The sequence below is a fragment of the Nerophis lumbriciformis genome, linkage group LG19 (assembly GCF_033978685.3).
Source record: "Nerophis lumbriciformis linkage group LG19, RoL_Nlum_v2.1, whole genome shotgun sequence".
NCBI classification, from domain to species: domain Eukaryota; kingdom Metazoa; phylum Chordata; class Actinopteri; order Syngnathiformes; family Syngnathidae; genus Nerophis; species Nerophis lumbriciformis.
In genome coordinates this window covers 29,581,811-29,604,502 of record NC_084566.2, presented here as the reverse complement: position 1 = coordinate 29,604,502, position 22,692 = coordinate 29,581,811, and the positions used below count along the sequence as shown (strand labels likewise).

The window sequence follows — 22,692 nt, the reverse complement described above, 5'->3', positions numbered from 1 at the left end:
CTCCAAGTCAGAGTCCATGGTTCTCGCCCGGAAAAGGGTGGAGTGCCATCTCCGGGTTGGGGAGGAGACCCTGCCCCAAGTGGAGGAGTTCAAGTACCTTGGAGTCTTGTTCACAAGTGAGGGAAGAGTGGATCGTGAGATCGACAGGCGGCTCGGTGCGGCGTCTTCAGTAATGTGGACGCTGTATCAATCCGTTGTGGTGAAGGAGTTGAGCCGGAAGGCAAAGCTCTCAATTTACCGGTCGATCTACCTTCCCATCCTCACCTATGGTCATGAGCTTTGGGTTATGACCGAAAGGACAAGATCACGGGTACAAGCGGCCGAAATGAATTTCCCCCGCCGGGTGGCGGGGCTCTCCCTTAGAGATAGGGTGAGACGCTCTGCCATCCGGGAGGAGCTCAAAGTAAAACCACTGCTCCTCCACATCGAGAGGAGCCAGATGAGGTGGTTTGGGCATCTGGTCAGGATGCCACCCAAACGCCTCCCTAGGGAGGTGTTTAGGGCACGTCCGACCGGTAAGAGGCCACAGGGAAGACCCAGGACACGTTGGGAAGACTGTCTCCTGGCTGGCCTGGGAACGCCTCGGGATCCCCCGGGAAGAGCTGGACGAAGTCGCTGGGGAGAGGGAAGTCTGGGCTTCCCTGCTTAGGCTGCTGCCCCCGCGACCCGACCTCGGATAAGCGGAAGATGGATGGATGGGACTATGGACTGGACTCTCACAATATTATGCCAGATCCACTCGACGTCCATTGCACCGGTCGCCCAGGGGGCGGCGGGGTCCCCACATCTGTGGTCCCCTTCAACATTTCTCATTGTCATCTCATTGGGTTGAGTTTTTTTTCCTTGCCCTGATGTGGGATCTGCAGCCAAGGGTATCCTTGTGGCTTGTGCAGCCCTTTGAGACACTTCGTGATTTAGGGCTACATACGTAAACTTCGATTGAAACCAGCGTGCATGTAATTATCAGACTGCAGCGTGCCCGTATCGCTGTGTGAAAGTGCACCCGTATCGATATTCTGCAAACGAGGCACAGATGGCTAAATGCAGCTTCTATTTAGGGATGTGTGTGTGTGTGTGTGTGTGTGTGTGTGTGTGTGTGTGTGTGTGTGTGTGTGTGTGTGTGTGTGTGTGTGTGTGTGTGTGTGTGTGTGTGTGTGTGTGTGTGTGTGTGTGTGTGTGTGTGTGAGAAAAGAGGTGACAAGTCACATGTCACACGAGCGACGACGTGTTTCACGACAACACGTCCGTGTGTGTTGTGCGCGCACACACACATGCGCACACTCCTGCTTTGCTCCGTCCCTGCGTGCTGTGTTCTCCTCCATGGCGGCGGCGCGGTCCAAACGCTATTAAAATCCCCTCCCTCTCCTGTCCCGTCCCCTCCCTCCTCTCCTCTCTTTCTCTCTCTCTCTTTCTCTCTCGCCCTCTCGTCTTTCAGCCAGACTCTTTTTTTGCTGCAGTGAGCGGCAGCCGTGAAGGGAGAGACGTGAGAAAAGGCGCTTGGGGGAAAAAAAAAAGAAGAAAAAAAAGAAGGGGGTTGGAGCAATAAAAGCACCCACAACAACAACAAAAGACACAGAAAGGAGCCACGGGAAGGGTTTCGCCGCCAGAAAGAGTGGATAACACCAAGACTCCGTGGAAGAGGAAGGAGCTTCTAGAAGCAAGGAAGCATCGCCACCCAGGAGGCGGGAACGTTAACGGTGAGTAACCCGCGTGCGCACGCGTTACAGTTTTATTATTGTTATCGTGCACCTGTCACTACTGGCGTGTCCGCAGGAATGTGTGCGCGTGCACGAAGGCGTGCGTGTACGCTAAGCTGTAATGCGGGCGGGAGAGGGGGGGGGGGGGGGGGGGGGGGAAGCGAGAGAGTGCCATATAACGCACGTAATCCTTTTGTTTTTCTTTTAGAATGTTTTATTTTGAAAGGCCGCCCCAATACAGGGTGTCACACTGCTACCTCACACCTTGTCATCCTGCCATCGCCGTCAAGTGCGCGCGCATCCGCGAATGTTATTTCCGCCCTGACTGTTGTTGTTGTTGTTGTTGTCGGAGCAATAATAACAACATTTATAAAAACGTGTCAGGGAGCGTTTGTGGGTCATCGGTCTCCACGCCCTCCTTCGTTGGCTTGTTTTGTTATTTCTTTCAACAGGGAGAGACTGGAGCGGCTATTAACAGCCCCTCCCCTCCCCTCCAAGCCCCGCCCATCTCCCTCTCCATCCCTCCCTCCGCCCGTCCCGCAGGCAACGTTTCCTCCACTTTGCACCTGTACCGGCATGCCTTGCCTCCATATATGGTCATGAGAACTCTCCTCATCCGGTACACAGATGACAGAACCCCATACTGCGTTGCCTTAATTGTCAGCCGACTACACCACACGGTGGCGCTGTCATTAATAAACCTCAAAGGTTGATCCCCTCCCATAAGTCGGATTGACTTGAAATTTCTCTATAGAAGAAAAAAAATGATCCACTGTAACCTAAAGGCATTTCGCCAACTCACGACATAATTTAGTAGAATAGAATAGAAAGTACTTTATTGATTCTTGGGGGAAATTCAGCGCCACAGTTCGCTCACAATAAACAATAGACACTTAGGTCAGGGGTGTCCATTTGCGGCCCGCAGGTAATTTTTTTTAACGGCCCCGCGGCACATTCTAAAAATACAATTAAAAAAAAAAATAATTTAAAAAATAGAAAAAACATAAAGTGGTATAAAAGAGCAAACGGGTGAAATGTAACAAGAAAATGTTGCAATGTTGACTCTAATAACACAAAGCTGCCATGCGGGCTGTTTCTTTCTTTAAAAAATAATAATGAATCAAAATCAATATCGTTATGGATTATCGACCTATTCAAAGCTCCAATTACGTCACATTAAATATTCCACTTTGAGATATTTTTTGGGGGAAAATGTTGCATATTTTGTGTTTGCCGTATAAAAAAAGTGAGCAGTTTTTTTGTTTTGTTTTTTAAAGAAGGGCTTAATACGAACAAACTAAGAACATAAACAACAAAAGTTATAATTGACGGATAGATCTGAAGTTGATCTTGAGACTATTGTTAAAAGTAAAAAATAAAATAAAAAGTATGGTTTATTTTTTAATACTTTACTGAGCAGGACCCTTTTGGATCCCCAATAATTTTAGTGGGACTTTAAAAAAAAAAAGTTTTAAGTGTCATTGGTCAAAAAATAATAATGAATTAAAATCTATGTTATGAGTTATGCTATGAGCTCCTATTATTATATAATCTCAAATATCCCACTTTTAAAATGTTATTGGGGGAAAATATTGCATATTTTGTTTTTTCGCCCCATAAAAAAACAGGATTTTCTTTGACAAAAAGCATACAACTTAAGTCTTTAAAAATAATTTATATTGACAGATATACTGTACCTAATGTTGATCTGGAGATTTAAACCTTGAATAATAATACTACTAAATAATGACACATTTTTAAAATATTTTTTTTACCTAAACCCTTTGGGGTCCCCAGGATCAAGCCTGAGTGGAGGCCTGAATGTATATATTTTTTTATAAATGTATTGGTTTTTAAAATAAAAAATATCAAAATGGCCCCCGCTTGCTTTGATATTTCAGTGGAAAAAGTTTGGACACCCCTGACTTAGGTATTCACATATCAAGAAGAGTAAAAAAACAAACATATGGAATAGCGTCCACTGGAATTGTTCCCTCACTTTCCTTGCGGTGCAAAAACAGCAGGTGCAACAACGACCGGCCGAACAAATGGGACCCATTACATCCCTGCTTGGCACTCCGCATCAAGGGTTGGAATTGGGGGTTAGATCACCAAAAATTATTCCCGGGCGAGGCCACCGCTGCTGCTCACTGCTCCCCTCACCTCCCAGGGGGTGATCAAGGGTGATGGGTCAAATGCAGAGAATAATTTCGCCACACCTAGTGTGTGTGTGAAAATCATTGGTACTTTAACTTTAACTTTAACAGTGCAAATAGCATTATACATGTGAATAATATAAATAACGCTATAGAATCGAATATAACTGTCCTATCACTATTCTTCTGGTGCAAAAAGACAACTGTGCAAGTAGCATTTTTTTACACGAGAATAATATAAATACGGTCTAGTATACATTCAAGTACAGTCAAAATGGAATAAAGGATTCAGTTTTTAGCCTTCCGGTGCAAAAACAGCATTTTAAGTATGAATTATATATAAGTAATGACTATTTTCCAGTTTAATATATGCATTATATCCCTCTGATTCAAGTACAGTCAAAATGGAATAGGATCGAGTTTATCCAGTCAGTATTTAGCCTTCCGGTGCAGAATAATATAAACAAGGTCTAATATACGTTCAAGTACAGTCAAAAATGGAATAGGAGATAATTCAGTTTTTAGCCTTCCTGTGTAAAACAGCATTTTAAGTATGAATTATATAAGTAATGACTATTTTCCAGTTTTAATATATGCATGTAGTACGCACGTTTCGGGGACTGGCAAGCATGTGTGTGTGTGTAAGATTTGAGCGAGATTGTTTGAAAAACATGTCCGCCATTCTTTGCGGGCAGACGGAGGTGGGACATAGAAACTAGTCATCCGTCAGTTATTGATCAGAATCAGAAATACTTTAATAATCCCCGAGGGGAAATTAAAGATTTTCAGCACAATCCCATTCAAGAGCAGACAAACATTACAGGGAGACAGAACAGGATCGCTGACGGGTCTGCCAACTTCCGGCGCCTCTTGCAAAAAAGGTGAGACACAGGTAAACGCTGGGGAGGGGAGGGTGTGAGGCCAAGGGGAAAAAAACATAATAGCCATAGCACACATAAACGTGTGTAAGAGGGAAACATCAAAGGACATTAAAGACATTAAAAGAGCGGAGCTGATGCAAGCAGCCACTTCTACACACAGCCACAAAAGTAAAACAACAAAAAAAAACTGTGGGGGCCTCTGCGGTGTTGCACCCCACTGTCTGCTGGGGTGGGGGAAGCATGGCCAGAGACAGGAGCAGACCCAACAAAGCAACCAGGCACCCTCGGCCGCCCACCAACTCTCGGCCAGAGTCCAGTGATCAGTTGTCAGATGACTGCAAAACTTTGAGGCTATCAAATATGCTAGAAAGTCATAGAAAAGTATTTTGACCACAACCCATAGATGGCGCTGCAGTAACTACGATTAGTGGGGAAGACACAAGCTACTTTATTTTGATGCCTTTCTACAGGCAAACCCGGATACAGTGGAACCTCCTATTTATGAACTGAATTGGTTCTTGAACACAAAAATAGTGTATAGCAGGGGTGTCAAACTCATTTTAGATGGGGGGGGCCACATGGAGAAAAATCTACACCCAAGTGGGCCGGACGAGTAAAATCACGGCACGATAACTTAAGGTTGTTTTCTTTGTTTAAAAATAGAACATTCTGAAAATGTACAAATCATAATGGTGTTTTGTTTTTTTTTGTTTTTTTTTACACTTACATGTTGCGGTTAATAGTATTCTATTTTTTTTTTTGTCATTATTTTTACTTTCTGAATAAATGATGTGCTAATGTTCATCAGTAAACTCATTGGTGTTAATTTTCAATCTATGAAGATAAAAAAATAATATCAAAATCAAATTACACTGTTATTTACTGTATTTTTCGGAGTATAAGTCGCACCGGAGTATAAGTCGCACCTGCCGAAAATGCATATTAAAAAAGGCCAAACTATGAAAAAAACTGCGACTTATAGTCCGAAAAATACGGTATGTAGTTTGTTCATTTTCCTCGACAGGTGCGCTAACATGTGGTTTATTTTATTTTTTTACATATGTAGCATCATCCTACAAAGACACAAATAATTGCTATTGTGACATCTAGTGGACACATTTAGAACAGCAGTTTCTTTCGTTCAAAAATTTTGGCCCATTTTGATACTTTATCCCGCGGGCCGGATAAAACCTGGCCGTTTGACACCCCTGGTCTATAGTCTATACTGAAGCACATTTCTCCATAAGAAACAATGTCATGTGTTCCAGTCTAAACAAAAGTTGTGTACAATATAAAATGTGGTATATCAAACAAACATAAGGGTATGGTGGATCAACGTTATATTTAATAACAAAGTCAAGACAACAAGAACTGACTGAACATGCACACACACTGTCACTAGCCCTGTGGCGCACTAACCGTACTAGTGGTTAGAGCAGACCTGGGAAAATTAACGCGGCCCGTTAAGCTTTTCAATCTGGCCCGCTGGACATTCCCAAATAATTTTTTTTAGATCTTTAAGATGCCATTATGATGTGCAGTCATGTTTTCTAATGGCCGTAAGTCTTCAACTATACAAAGTCTTTCAATGGTTGGAATCTACGCTTATGGCTGATATACCAGTTACTATGGTAATCTAATTAGTTATTATGGTCATCTAATTAGTTACTATGGTAATCTACGTCACAGCAGCTCAGACGAGGCACCAAGCAGTGTGGCTGGGAAGCGTTTCCACAGACGCGGACGGAGATTTTTACAACAAAGTTCTAAAGCTTAGAGATATATCAGATTGTAGGTGGGTTTATTTTGTACCCTTCGCGTTCATTTTTCACTGTTTGTTGCATTTTTGTTGCGTTTCACTTGATTGTGAAATATGTCGATCGAAAGGGGGTGTGGCATTCATATTTTGTCAATATTCAGTGTTTTATCGTTCATAGAAAAATTTAAAATTCCATTACGTTTTTTTAAGGCGGTCTGTCATAACGTTTTTAGCATTCATCCATCCATCGATCCATTTTCTACCGCTTATTCCCTTCGGGGGGGGGGGTGCTGGAGACTATCTCAGCTACAATCGGGCGGAAGGCGGTGTACACCCTGGACAAGTCACATCACAGGGCGTTTTTTTTTTATTTATTTTTTTTTAAGCTGTTTTTAGCATTCAATCAGACATTATGGTGAGGTTTTGTATGAGTGTTCCTAAAAATAGATATACCGGACCCCAGACACATTTTTTTCTCTAAATGTGGCCCCCCGAGTCAAAATAATTGCCCAGGACTGGGTTAGAGTGTCCGCCCTGAGATCGGTAGGTTGTGAGTTCAAACCCCGGCCGAGTCATACTAAAGACTAGAGATCGGCCGATAAATGCTTTAAAATGTAATATCGGAAATTATCGGTATCGTTTTTATCGGTATCGTTTTCTAAAAAAAATAAAAAAATTTTTAATTTAATTTTTTTAAAATGTTTATTAAATCAACATAAAAAACACAAGATACGCTCACAATTAATACACCAACCCAAAAAACATTCCTCCCCCATTTACACTCATTCACACAAAAGGGTTGTTTCTTTCTGTTATTAATATTCTGGTTCCTACATTATATATCAATATATATCAATACAGTCTGCAAGGGATACAGTCCGTAAGCACACATGATTGTGCGTGCTGCTGCTCCACTAATAGTACTAACCTTTAACAGTTAATTTTACTAATTTTCATTAATTACTAGTTTCTATGTAACTGTTTTTATATTGTTTTACTTTCTTTTTATTAAAGTAATTTTTTAAAATGTATTTATCTTATTTTATTTTTTATTTTTTTTAAAAGGAGCTTATCTTCACCATACCTGGTTGTCCAAATTAGGCATAATAATGTGTTAATTCCACGACTGTATGTATCGGTTGATATCAGTATCGGTAATTAAGGGTTTGGTCAATATCGGAATATCGGATATCGGCAAAAAGCCATTATCGGACATCCCTACCAAAGACTATAAAAATGGGACCCATTACCTCCCTGCTTGGCCACTCAGCATCAAGGGTTGGAATTGGGGGTTAAATCACCAAAAATGATTCCCGGGCGTGGCCAACGCTGCTGCTCATTGCTCCCCTCACCTCCCAGGGGGTGATCAAGGGTGATGGGTCAAATGCAGAGAATAATTTCGCCACACCTAGTGTGTGTGTGTGTGTGACAATCATTGGTACTTTAACTTTAACTTTTTTAACTTTAACAACCGGGTCGCCACAATGATTAGGTATATAAAACAAAATCCACTTGACCTTGTCGGTTAATCTTCTTGGCGTGGCGTGCAGCAGAAGAAAAAGGGAGGGGGGAAGGCAGTGTGTACAACGCTTTGGATACTTAGACTTAGACAACCTTTATTGATCCGTGAGTTTGTCTAAGTCCAAGTATCCAAAGCTTCCTGAATGTTTCAAACCACATGCAGTATTGCTTGTCCATTGCCTTCTTTGGACTGCCTTCATCCAGCAAAACTAAAACATGCTGTAAAAAAGTCTAAAATACACCTAAAAAGCCCACAACAAATTAATTAGCACAGTAGCTAATGACAGCACTGCTCTGCTGACTCAATGAGCACCGCAGGTCGATGAGCTCGCCCACAATGAATGTGCTGCCGGGAACAATATGGCTGCGTTAGGGTTTGTACAACAAAGCGTATTTTTATTCGGTCTGTACTTTTGTAAATGGAAAACTCCATACAATGAGGGGTTTGTAAAAGGTGGTTCCACTGTAGTATGAGGTACTATCCATCCATCCATCCATCCATCCATCCATCCATTTTCTACCGCTTGTCCCTTTCGGGGTCGTGGAGGGTGCTGGAGCCGATCTCAGCTGCATTCGGGCGGAAGGCGGGGTACACCCTGGACAAGTCGCCACCTCATCGCAGGGCCAACACAGATAGACAGACAACATATGGTACTAATTTCAAAATAAAAACCCAGTGGTGGATCACATTCATTATTTGTGTAACTTTTGAAGACAAAAATAAACGCTCAAGCTCACCTTAGCTTAATTTAACTCCACAGTCACTCCTATACAATATCCTACCCTAATACTCTACTGTGCAATATTACACTTCGAGTGCAATACGTCCGACACTGATTATTTATTGCTCCGGTACTCTTGTCTTGTTCTGTATATTGTACAGTATTTTGTATTTCTATAGTGTTTTGTATATTGTACAGGATTGCTTATTATTCTTATTGGATAGTAGTCTGTTTATTTCAATTCTTAGTTTTTTTTTCTTTATTGCCTGTTGTGTAATTTATTTTATTTTATTATTTATTTATTTTTAATCCATATTTGTTCCCACTACTGCACCTTAAATTGGAGTCCTTAATCTCGTTATATGCAAATATAATGACAATAAAGTCCATTCTATTGTATTCTTTTTGCTCCGTTTTCAGGCTGCCCTCAATCTCCTCTCCAGTAAAATCCGGGCGAACGATCATCTACTTATTAGTTGTTGTTTTTATGGTGTGTGGTTTTTAGTTTCCCGTTGTACTTTTTTCAAGTATTTCTGAGCCACGTCACGTCGATACTCTGCAAGAATATGTTTATATTAGAGATGTCCGATAATGGCTTTTTTGCCGATATCCGTTATCCCGATATTGTCCGACTCTTAATTACCGATTCTGATATCAACCGATACCGATATATACAGTCGTGGGATTAACACATTATTATTCCTAATTTTTTTGTGATGCCCCGCTGGATGCATTAAACCAGGGGTGCTCACACTTTTTCTGCAGGCGAGCTACTTTTCAATTGATCAAGTCGTGGGGATCTACCTCATTCATATATATAATTTATATTTACTTATTTATGAAACATATGTTTTTGTTAACAAGTTAAAGGTGTTTAATGATAATACAAGCATGTTTAACACATATAGTTAATATTGTTAATAAATTAAAGGTGTTTAATGAAAATACAAGTTTGTTTAATACATATAGTTAATATTGTTAAGGTGATTAATGATAATACAAGCATGTTTCACACATATAGTTAATATTGTTAAGTTAAAGGTGTTTAAAGATAATGCAAACATGTTTAACACATATAGTTAATATTGTTAACAAGTTAAAGATGTTTAGTGATAATGCAAGCATGTTTAACACATATAGTTAATATTGTTAATAAATTAAAGGTGTTTAATGATAATACAAGAATGTTTAACACATAGTTAATATTGTTAACAAGTTAAAGGTGTTTAAAGATAATACAAGCATGTTTAACACTTATAGTTAATATTGTTAATAAGTTAAAGGTGTTTAAAGATAAAAGCATGTTTAACACTTATAGTTAATATTGTTAATAAGTTAAAGGTGTTTAAAGATAATACAAGCATGTTTAACACATATAGTTAATATTGTTAATAAGTTAAAGGTGTTTAAAGATAATACAAGCATGTTTAACACATATAGTTAATATTGTTAATAAGTTAAAAGTGTTTAGAGATAATACAAGCATGTTTAACACATATAGTTAATATTGTTAATAAGTTAAAGGTGTTTAAAGATAATACAAGCATGTTTAACACATATAGATTCCTTTCTTTCATGAAGACAAGAATATAAGTTGGTGTATTACCTGATTGTGATGACTTGCATTGATTGGAATCAGACAGTAGTGCTGATAAGGTCCGCATTTTCGAATGGAGGAGAAAAAAAGTCCTCCTTTCTGTCCAATACCACATGAAAGTGGTTGGTTTTTGGCATCTTATTTGTCCAGCTTCCGTACTCCTTTGTATACACTTTACAAGAAATACATTGTCGGCAAACTCCGTAGCTTGCTAGCTTGTGCACGCCAGCTTTCTGAGACTCTTATTTTGGTAGCGCAGGCAGGATGAAGAAGCGCTTTTATTGTGCAACTGTGCAGTCGGTCTTTGGAGTTTTGACGACAGGTACGGCGCCAGAGTCTGTTGAAATAAAGTGTTTCTCGCCTTCCAGTCGGTAATTTTAATGAGCTGGCAGCAGCCAGCGTCATCTCAGAAGACCCTCGGGTGCCGTGAATGTCAATCAAGTGACGAAAGTGACGTCATAGTGAAGATTTATGATCGCTCATTTTTAGGACTATTTTTTTAATGGCTGGCTGGTGATCGACTGACACATCCTCCGAGATCGACCGGTAGCTCGCGATCGACGTAATGAGCACCCCTGCATTAAACAATGTAACAAGGTTTTCCAAAATAAATCAACTCAAGTTATGGAAAAAAAAAATGCCAACATGGCACTGCCATATTTATCATTGAAGTCACAAAGTGCATTTTTTTTTTTAACATGCCTCAAAACAGCAGCTTGGAATTTGGGACATGCTCTCCCTGAGAGAGCATGAGGAGGTTGAGGTGGGCGGGGGTTGGGGGTAGGTGGTAGCGGGGGGTGTATATTGTAGCGTCCCGGAAGAGTTAGTGCTGCAAGGGTTTCTGGGTATTTGTTCTGTTGTGTTTATGTTGTGTTACAGTGCGGATGTTCTCCCGAAATGTGTTTGACATTCTTGTTTTGGTGTGGGTTCACAGTGTGGCGCATATTTGTAACAGTGTTAAAGTTGTTTAGTTTTGTAAAATGTTTTTATCACATTGTTTACGTGTCTAATAAAGATTTGATTAATTTATAGTGTGTGAATGTGAGTGTGAATGTTGTCTATCTGTGTTGGCCCTGCGATAAGGTGGCGACTTGTCCAGGTGTACCCCGCCTTTCGCCTGATTGTAGCTTATATAGGCTCCAGCGACCCCGAAGGGAATAAGCGGTAGAAAATGGATGGATGATGTCTCAGGTGTGATTCACTACAATAGGGCCCACAGCACACTGGATTCCAGTTAATTGAAATACCACAACACTGGATATTGTTCAGATAAGTTACATTTAAGAACTTGCACACAAAGCAACACTAGAGGTGACGTGCGCATTTTCCGCGCATGCGTACTTAATGGATTCGATTTTATATCGCGCTTTTCTATTATTAGATACTCAAAGCGCTCACAGAGAAGTGGGAACCCATCATTCATTCACACCTGGTGGTGGTAAGCTACATTTGTAGCCACAGCTGCCCTCTGGTGGACTGACTGAAGCGAGGCTGCCAGTTTGCGCCTAAGGCCCCTCCAACCATCACCTTTCATCATTCATTCACCAGTGTGAGCGGCACCGGGGGCTAGGGTGAAGTGTCCTGCCCGAGGACACAACGGCAGCGATTTGGATGTCAAGAGGCGGGGAGGGAACCTGCAACCCCCAGGTTTACTGGCACGGCCGCTCTACTCACTACGCCATACCGCCCCAGTACCCCCGGTCGGACGGGGGGAGCCGGGGGTCTTAAACGGTGGCATTGTTGTGTGTGTGGACACGGATAAAGTTAGGTGTGATTTACCCTGGATAACCTTATACAGGGTAAACGGGGCCTCAGAAAAGTAGCATCAGATCTACCGCCCGCCTGAGCACCCGCTGGCAGAAATGTAGATTCGGCGCCTACGGTCAACATGTCAGTGATCTCACATGATGCTTTTTCAAAAAAAAAAAAAATCTGATTAACCACTAAACATAGCGGTGACACCACCAATAGCTTTATTAGGGAGAGGCCAAATTGTCCGTGAAATGAAAATAACGTATAGGAAAATAAATGCGCTCTGTTCCGCCATTGTTTTGTACGTGAAAAAACACCTGCGCTTGTTTACCCTCGACGTTTTAGCAAGCATGAGAAATCGTGTTCAAATATTTGCATTTTGAGGTCAAACAATGTGTAAACAAATCCTTTTATCTGTTTTTATCCGACGTAAATGCCTCCTCCCCATCATTACCTCCGCAGTTCGGCTCGATTCCCATCCACCCTCCCCCGCCCCCCGTGTGTTATGACACGAGCGAATCAATGCTCGCACGTGAGCAGGACCACAGTCCTTTAATTCATGGCGGCGTTGAGGAGGAGACTTATAACGCCTCGCTCTCTTCCCGCAGGTAATCCTCCTCCGGGACCCCCTTCCTGAGCTACCGGCAGCCCCTCCTTCACTTGAGGTTTCAAGCGGGAACAAGCAGGATCTGTCCGCCCAGCCATGGCTTTCCCATCAGCCCCTGCTCCGTTATGGATTGCCGGCCTAATGACGCTAGCCTTGGCGGTTGTGGTTCACAGCAACGTTGTCTTTGGTAAGTGCTCCTCACTTTTTATGTTGCTATACCCCCCCCTATTGCCCGTACCGACCCTCGGCCCCTCCGGGTGGTGCTGACCTCACCGGCCCGCTCTTTCAGTCTGTGCCGGGTCCCCTTTATCTGTTGTCCGGAGGATTTTTGTTAGTTTCCAGTATTATGACAAGAGGAGCAGAGGAGCGTAAATAACCACATGGGACACCCCCTAAACCCCTGACCCCCATAAGCATGTGTGTAACGTGCGCATTAACGCGCTCAGAGACCTTTGGCCCCATTCCAACTGTGTAGTACACTTTTCTACACACACATTTCAGGCTCTTTCAGTGTAAATACGCCCAAGATATCCAACTTTTACTTTGCAGGGAGACAGGTTTTAGTAGTAAGGTACAGTTTTCTATCGCATGGGGGTCTGTTATAGTAGTGTTTTTCAACCTTTTTTGAAGCAAGGTGTCAGGTTCAAACACTGATGACATCTATTAAACAAGACAAGAAGAAAGGAATTAAACAGACATAATTAAATTTGGCTCAATTGAGGTGAGACGCGTAGACACAGTGTCGTCCCACGCCCCTGACGAAAGATTGTATCTTTTATTTGATTACATGGCAACAGCTGTTTCTAAGGGTCGGGGGTCGTAAACAGCCATCGCCTTTGATTACAACAGTTCAAAGAAAAGGTCGTAAAACAGTTCAAAGAGGTGCCTGGAACTTGGGCAGATCCTGCTTTCTCTCCGCTTTGTAGTTCTCGGGTCAAAACAAAATCTTTCTGTGGATTACAAAACATGAAAGAAACGGAACACCTTCATGTTGCTTCCCATCCTACACAGTGGAGTTTTATAAGCCTTCTTCTTGGTAGGTCCAAAGACAGCTTTTGTCTTCTCGCCGGGAACTCATTGAAACACAAAGTTTTGTGATAACTTAGATACAATTATTCTGACACAAGGCACGTTTTTTCATTTAGAAAATACGGTGGCACACCACCAGCAGAAAACGTTAAAAAAATTATACTCCACCAGGTCGTCGTGCCTTATTTTGTGTTTGGTGTTTTCCTGTGCTTTTAGTTCTTGTGCGCTGTTATTTTGGTGGCCCTTCCTGTTTTGTTGGTGTTTTCCTGTAGCAGTTTCGCGTCTTCCTTTGGGCGCTATTCCCCGCACTTGCTTTGTGTTAGCAAGCAAGGCTATTTAAGTTGTTTGCTATCCTTCTTTGTGTGGACATTGTCACGTCATGTACGGATGTACTTTGTGGACGCCGTAAGTTTTTGCTGTCGTCCAGCATTCTGTTTGTTTACTTTGTAGCCAGCCCAGTTTTACTTTCGTTTTGCATAGCCATTGCCTTTTCCTTTCCCTTTTGTAAATTTTTGGTTTAAGCATCACATACCTTTTTTACCTGCACATTGCCTCCCGCTGTGGTCTGCATATTGGGATCACTACAAACCGTCCTCGTCTCACCCGACACATTCCGACTTTTAAAAAGCAATTAACTAGTTGCCACCTACTGACATGGAGTATTATGTGGTTACCCTGCCTAGTTATACACAGCACAGACACTAAGCAATGGCACATTATTTGCAGATTATAATTGATTTCCAAAAAATATTTGTTGGACCAATTAGGTGAAGTTGCATAATTTCCCCAGGCACACCAGACAATATCTCACGACACACTAGTTGAAAAACACTATCATAGCGACAATTTGTCATTATAGGTGTGAATGCTTACCTTCTTGTTTGAATTGGTGCCCTACCAGCAGGCACAATACATCGATACAACGTTGACTATGGATATGGTACAGGCCAAAAGTTTGGACACATTTTCTCCTCATTCAATGCGTTTTCTTTATTTTCATGACTATTTACATTGTAGATTGGCATCAAAACTACGAATGAAAACATGTTTTATATTCTGGTTTCTTCAAAATAGCCACCCTATGCTCTGATTACTGCTTTGCACACTCTTGGCATTCTCTCGATGAGCTTCAAGCACACCTGTGAAGTGAAAACCATTTCAGGTGACTACCTCTTGAATTGTTGACTCTGCATTTTCGGCCAAGCCCGTTCGCCGAGCTTTTGTTGCCTTCTCGTGCAGCTTTATGCAAAAAAACTGCTGGGGTAAATTGTCGCCAAACCTGGTGGAGCGGTGGCGCACGCCAAGTAAGGAACACGAGGCGGATCGTGTTTGATAGTCAACAAGTGCTGGCGGAGCCGCCGAGCGCTCTATTGGCTCACAACTTGCAGTATGCACACCAGACGCTGTCGTAAAAAGCATTGTCTTTTAAAGAAGACCATAGTGCTCACTAAGATTTTAATCTATTATTGTCAGTCCATAAAAACACAAGTGAAAAAACTTACCAAGGTACACTTTCTCAATGTGTCTCTCTTAATGCATGCCTTGAATCCATTTGCAAGAAAAATACAAGTAAAGTATGTTATTATTAAAAACCTTGAAAATGATTGGATTTTAATGTGTTTTCAAGGTTTGAAAAATGCTTGAATTTTGGGTGAAGTGCTCGTAAATGCTCAGAAATGTTCATCATCAATCAAAGTTTATTTTTTATAGTCCAGTCCATAATGGATTTAACATAATAGTTCATCATAAATTCTCTGCAATCTGACTCAATAGGCTAATTATAAAATGGGAAAAAAAAAGAATAAGTTTCCTTAAAAATGAAAGCTACACGCTTGATCTGTTTGCTTTGCACGAGCCTTTACGTTAGGTTGTTGTCATGTTTATACGGCTCTGTGTCGCCCCCAAGAGGACGGCGGTGCATCGCTCCATCATGCCGGTAGGTTTTAATGAACATGTTTGCATGAATTATGATACCAACAAACAAGTAAACAATAATGTTATTTCTTGTAAGGAATGATGTCTACATGAATTATAATGCAAACAAGTAAACAATAATAATGTTATTTCTTGTAAGGAATGATGTCTACATGAATTATAATGCAAACAAGTAAACGATAATAATGTTATTTATTGTAAGGAATTATGTCTATATTAATTATGATACAAACAAGTAAACAGTAATAATTAGTGCTATTGTAAGGAATGATATATACAAGAATTATGATACAAACAAACAAGTAATCAATGTTATTTCTTGTAAGGAATGATGTCTACATGAATTATGATACAAACAAGTAAACAATAATAATTAATGCTATTTATTGTAAGGCATGATGTATACATGAATTATGATACAAACAAACAAGTAAACAATGTTATTTCTTGTAAGGAATGATGTATACATGAATTATGATACAAACAAACAAGTAAACAATAATTAATGAATGCTATTTATTATAAGGAATGATGTATACATGCATTATGATACAAACAAACAAGTAAAGAATAATAATTAATGCTATTTATTGTAAGGAATGATGTATACATGAATTATGTTACAAACAAACAAACAAGTAAACAATAATAATGAATGCTATTTATTATAAGGAATGATGTATACATGAATTATGATACAAACAAGTAAACAATAATAATTAATGCTATTTATTATAAGGAATGATGTATACATGAATTATGAAACAAACAAGTAAACAATGTTATTTCTTGTAAGGAATGATGGATAAATGAATTATGATACAAACAAAGAAGTAAACAATAATGCTATTTTTTGTAAGGAATGATGTATACATGCATTATGATCCAAACAAACAAGTAAACAATAATAATTAATGCTATTGTAAGGAATGATGTATACTTGAATTATGATACAAACAAACAAGTAAACAATAATAATGAATGCCATTTATTATAAGGAATGATGTATACATGAATTATGATACAAGTAAACAATAATAATGAATGCTATTATAAGGAATTATGTATACATGAATTATGATACAAACAAACAGGTAAACAATGTTATTTTTTGTAAGGAATGATGTCTACATGAATTATGATACAAACAAGTAAACAATAATAATTAATGGTATTTATTGTAAGGAATGATGTATACATGAATTATGATACAAACAAACAAGTACAAAATAATGTTATTTCTTGTAAGGAATTATGTCTACATGAATTATGATACAAACAAACAAGTAAACAATGTTATTTATTGTAAGGAATGATGTATACATGAATTATGATACAAACAAACAAGTAAACAATGTTATTTCTGGTAAGGAATGATGTCTACATGAATTATGAAACAAACAAACAATAATAATTAATACTATTTATTGTAAGGAATGATGTATACATGAATTATGATACAAACAAATAAACAATAATGCTATTTCTTGTAAGGAATGATGTCTACATGAATTATGAAGTAAACAATAATAATGTTATTTATTGTAAGGAATGATGTATACATGAATGATGATGATGATACAAACAAACAAGTAAACAATATTAATTAATCTTATTTTGTAAGGAATGATGTATACATGAATTATGATACAAGTAAACAATGTTATTGTACGGAATGATGTATACATGAATGATACAAACAAACAAGTGAACAATAATTAATGTTATTTATTGTAAGAAATGATGTATACATGAATGATGATACAAACAAACAAGTAAACAATAATTAGTTATTTTTTGTAAGGAATGATGTATACATGAATTATGATACAAACAAACAATGTTATTTCTTGTAAAGAATGATGTCTACATGAATTATGAAACAAACAAGTAAACAATAATTAATGTTATTTTTTGTAAGGAATGATGATAGAAACAAACAAGTAAACGTTTGCAAACACAAATGACATTGAATAGTCGACAGCTTCATTCAGTTAATGACAACTGCTGCTTCAATGTTAGGCTCAGCTTTTAGCAGATGTTCCCTATTTTTCCTACAGACAGCATTTGGTGACCTCAAACAACAAAGCTATGGATTGATTCACACTGGTTTTCACCCTTTGAAGGGTACTGGAAAAACTGGAGAATTGATATTGAAAGTCCTTTTAAAAAGTGCTTGAATTTGGCCATGGTCAAGGTGTACGGACCCTGTATTAGTATTATTCATCAAAGGCAGTGCAATGATTGAAGTCCCGCAGTTGCGCTCAGACAACAACACGAGGACTATTTCCACCCCAAGCACTGCACACATGCAGGAGATGCCGGCTGGAGTGGGCGGGGCTTAAAAGGAGAGCAATTTGGCTGAGAGCGTCACTTTGGAGCGACGTGCACCCCGCAGTGAGCTTCAAATGAGCAGGAATAGTCCGTCCGGTGTGGCTTTCCGATTGCGTAACGCCCCGGCTTTTTGCCGGCAGTGCCGACTTCAGAGGGCGAGATCACGCTGATGATGTCGTCCTCAACTATTTCACGGAGACACAGGTGGAACGCTGCTGGCATCCTCGGCTTCCACTTTTAAGACTTTTAACATTTAATTGCACAGGCGAGAGCGCCTGCAATAAACGCTCTCGCATTTGCATTTTTCACAACCTATCCTCAGAGGCCTCTAGTGCACACACACACACACACACACACACTAGAGTAGTACGGTATACCAGTATTAGTATAGTACCGCGATACTAATGAATCATTTTCCGTACGATACGGTCTCTGAAACGTACCGGTGCCGCACCCTCGCGCTGTCATGATCCGTGGCCCGGATCATGTGTTGTTATATTCTGTTAGTTTTGGACTCCCTTAGTTCCTGTTTTCGTGCGCCCTTGTTTGTTTTTAGTTACCATGGGTGCTTATTGTTTCCACCTGTCTCTGATTGGTGCTCGGGACGCTAATCTGTTTCCCGAGGACTAACCAGAGGTCAGTCGGCCTGGCTTCATGGTTTGCTTCTTGCTACCGTTACGTGAGTATTCCTTGTCTCTAGTCTACGCTAAGTGTTAGCCTTGGCGTAGTGCGATCGGCACGTTTTTCCTCTGACTTGTTTTCCGTTTTTGGTACTTGTTTGATTTCGACAATAAATCTTGGTCCTACCTGCACGTCCTGTCCAGAGTGGTCCGTTTGCATCCCTGGGGAAGGAATCATGCAGTAAGCTGCGACCCCCCCCCAGACGTGACCATACTTGCCAACCCTCCCGATTTTCCCGGGAGACTCCCGAATTTCAGTGCCCCTCCCGAAAATCTCCCGGGCAACCATTCTCCCGAATTTGTCCCGATTTCCACCCGGACAACAATATTGGGGGCGTGCCTTTAGCGTCCTCTACAACCTGTTGTCACGTCCGCTTTTCCTCCATACAAACAGCATGCCCAGTCACGTAATATATGCGGCTTTTACACACACAAGTGAATGCAACATACTTGGTCAACAGCCATACAGGTCACACTGAGGGTGGCCGTATAAACAACTTTAACACAGTTACAAGTATGCGCCACTCTGTGAACCCACACCAAACAAGTATGACAAACACATTTCGGGAGAACATCCGCACCGTAACACAACATAAACACAACAGAACAAATACCCAGAACCCATCGCAGCACTAACTCTTCCGGGATGCTACAATATACACCCTCCGCTACCACCAAACACCGCCCACCTCACCCCCCCAATCTCCCGAATTCGGAGGTCTCAAGGTTGGCAAGTATGGACGTGACACAAATTCACGTGGTGTCATTGCTGGTTTACGAGAAAAGGAGCATGTTCGGCAGCGCACAATCACGGAGTACTTACAAGCAGACAGTGTGTAGACAGAAAAGGACGAACGGACGCATTTTGGCTTAAAAACTAACGATAAAGGTGAAGTTATAACACTGAAACGCCCTCAGGAAGAGGTGCTTTAAGACATGGCTAGTTAGCTAGCGGCTAACGTCCATCCGCCGTCGGCAGTGTTTTAGCTACTTCTAAATCACTAATCCTGGTCTCCATGGCGACAAATTATTCAACATCCCCCTGAATGGAGAACTGGGGGTGGGATTAAATACGTTATCTTCTTCCCACTCCCTTTCAGGCAAAACTGGACAATCATGCATTACATTACCTTTTGCACTATATTAATTTATATTATCATGTGTTGTCAACTTTGTACTTTTTTATGTCATTGCCTGACTTACAAGTATCATCCCTGCAGGACGAGTAATAGCTAAACATGCTTCCTCATTGGCGTCAAAATGTAAACAAACGCCATTGGTGGATCTACACCTAACATCCACTCTAATGATATCAAGTACAAGCACTTATCGAGTCGATACTACTATGATTACGTCGATATTTTTTGCCATCACAACATCTTTACTTTTTTTAAATGTATATTATGTTTTTAAAAACTCAGGAAATATGTCCCTGGACACATGAGGACTTTGACCAATGTATGATCCTGTAACTACTTGGTATCGGATTGATACCCACATTTGTGGTATCATCCAAAACTAATGTAAAGTATCAAACAACAGAGGAATAAGTGATGATTACATTTTAACAGAAGTGTAGAAAAGAGAAAGTAAGCCATACTTGCCAACCTTGAGACCTCCGATTTCGGGAGGTGGGGGGGCGTGGTTGAGGGGCGTGGTTGGGGGCGTGGCTAAGAGGGGAGGAGTATATTTACAGCTAGAATTCACCACGTCAAGTATTTCATATATATATATATATATATATATATATATATATATATATATATATATATATATATATATATATATATATATATATATATATATAAATATATAAAGAAATACTTGACTTTCAGTGAATTCTAGCTATAAATATATATTTCTTTTATTGTGTATATATATATAAGAAATACTTGAATTTCAGTGTTCATTTATTTACACATATACTTGTGAGTTAAGGGTTGAATTGTCCATCCTTGTTCTATTCTCTGTCACTATTTTTCGAACCATGCTGAACACCCTCTCTGATGATGCATTGCTGTGTGGCACGCACAAAAGTGCTTTCATCAAATGCACTAGATGACAGTATTGTCCTGTTTAAGAGTGTCACAACATTGCTGTTTACGGCAGACGAACTGCTTTACGGTAGACAAAAACGTGACTGCTGTTGTTGTGTGTTGTTACCACGCTGGGAGGACGTTAATGAAACTGCTTAACAATAAACCCACATAAGAAACCAAGAACTCGCCCTCCATATTTCTACAGTTATAACGTGATTGGGCAGGTACGCTGTTTATATTGTGGGTTAGCGGACTCTGGTCCGCATGGACTTGAGTCCGCCTGAATTTCGGGAGATTTTCGGGAGAAAATATGTCCCGGGAGGTTTTCGGGAGAGGCGCTGAATTTCGGGAGTCTCCCGGAAAATCCGTGAGGGTTGGCAAGTATGGTAAATGAACAAGTAAATTAATCATTAATTTTATACCACTTGTCCTTAATAATGTTGACATAATAATAGAATGATAAATGACACAATATGTTACTGCATATGTCAGCAGACTAAATTAGGAGCCTTTGTTTGTTTACTTACTACTAAAAGACAAGTTGTCTTGTATGTTCACTATTTTATTCAAGGACTTAACTGCAATAAGAAACCTATGTTTAATGTGCCCTAAGATTTTTTTGTTAAAATAAAGCCATAATGCCATTTTTTTATGGTTCCCCGTTATTTAGAAAAGTACCAAAATAATTTTAGTACCGGTACCAAAATATTGGTGGTGTTACAACACTAACACACACACACACACTGTACTCGCACTGTGCTTAAGCACAAAAGCTGTTTTTGCCTTCTTCTGAGGTATGTAGAACATGTGGAAAGTGAACGCTCACCAGTAAAGATGATGAAGACGAGGATCTGAAGCTCACTGATGATGATGATGATGATGATGATGCGACGCTTCTCCCCCCTTCCCCCATCCAGCCTGCAGCACACTTTTATAGTGCGGGGTCCTATAATGGTTTTGGCTGGCGTTCAAGCGGGCGTCACATTTGATTAAGGCGTGCCCGCCAGGAGATCTGACCATGCGCGACCAATCCTTGCTTTGGTTTTGCATTATCCTGTCAATCAAGGAGAGTAATTAAGCGCCGGAGGGGGTCTGACAGTGTTCAGGGGGATGAGAAAACATGTCAACATTAGAGGTGGAAGCAAAGCAGGTTGCGATCTGAGGGTGCTTTTACACACATTGTTGGCTTCTGAACAGCAAAGAAATGGGGCCCTAAACAGAATTGTATATTTAGAGCACTGTGACGAATTGTTTCATAAAGCAGGGGTCGGCAACCCAAAATGTTGAAGGAGCCATATTGGACCAAAAATACAAAAACAAATCTGTCTGGAGCCGCAAAAAATTAAAAGCCATATTACATACAGATAGTGTGTCATGAGATATAAATTGAATTAAGAGGACTTAAAGGAAACTAAATGACCTCAAATATAGCTACAAATGAGGCATAATGATGCAATATGTACATATAGCTAGCCTAAATAGCATGTTAGCATCGATTAGCTTGCAGTCATGCAGTGACCAAATATGTCTGATTTGCACTCCACACAAGTCAATAACATCAACAAAACTCACCTTTCATGCACAACCTTAAAAGTTTGGTGGACAAAATGAGACAGAAAAAGAAGTGGCATAAAACACGTCCTAGAAAGTCGGAGAAAGTTATACATGTAAACAAACTACGGTGAGTTCAAGGACCGCCAAAATTAGTAGGACAAAACGGCGCTCGTCAAATAATCTAATCAGTGAAGCATGTTTAATACAAACAGAGTGCTTTATAACAATTAGGGAGGTTTGTGTCATGTTTGTCCTCCTACAGAAACCATATCAAAACAAAAAATATATTTTTTCCCCCTCTTTTTCCATTTTTCATACATTTTTGAAAAAGCTCCAGAGAGCCACTAGGGCGGCGCTAAAGAGCCGCATGCGGCTCTAGAGCCGCGGGTTGCCGACCCCTGCCCTAAAGGGACATGGAGGGGAAACAAA

The 22,692-nt window shown here is 40.3% G+C and overlaps 1 protein-coding gene across 3 annotated transcripts in view; it reads left to right on the top strand.

Moving 5' to 3' along the window:
* Positions 1-1,299: 1,299 nt before the first annotated feature.
* cadm3 (cell adhesion molecule 3) overlaps positions 1,300-22,692 on the top strand; it is a 322,568-nt gene continuing 301,175 nt past the window's right edge. For 2 of the 3 annotated variants that reach the window (XM_061979022.2, XM_061979021.2), the window contains exons 1-2: positions 1,300-1,697; positions 12,694-12,879. In XM_061979022.2, the coding sequence (XP_061835006.1) occupies positions 12,789-12,879 (91 nt within the window). In that variant the 5' untranslated portion in view covers positions 1,300-1,697; positions 12,694-12,788. The remainder of the gene's footprint in view (positions 1,698-12,693; positions 12,880-22,692) is intronic. The other variant, XM_061979023.2, reaches the window with a different exon arrangement.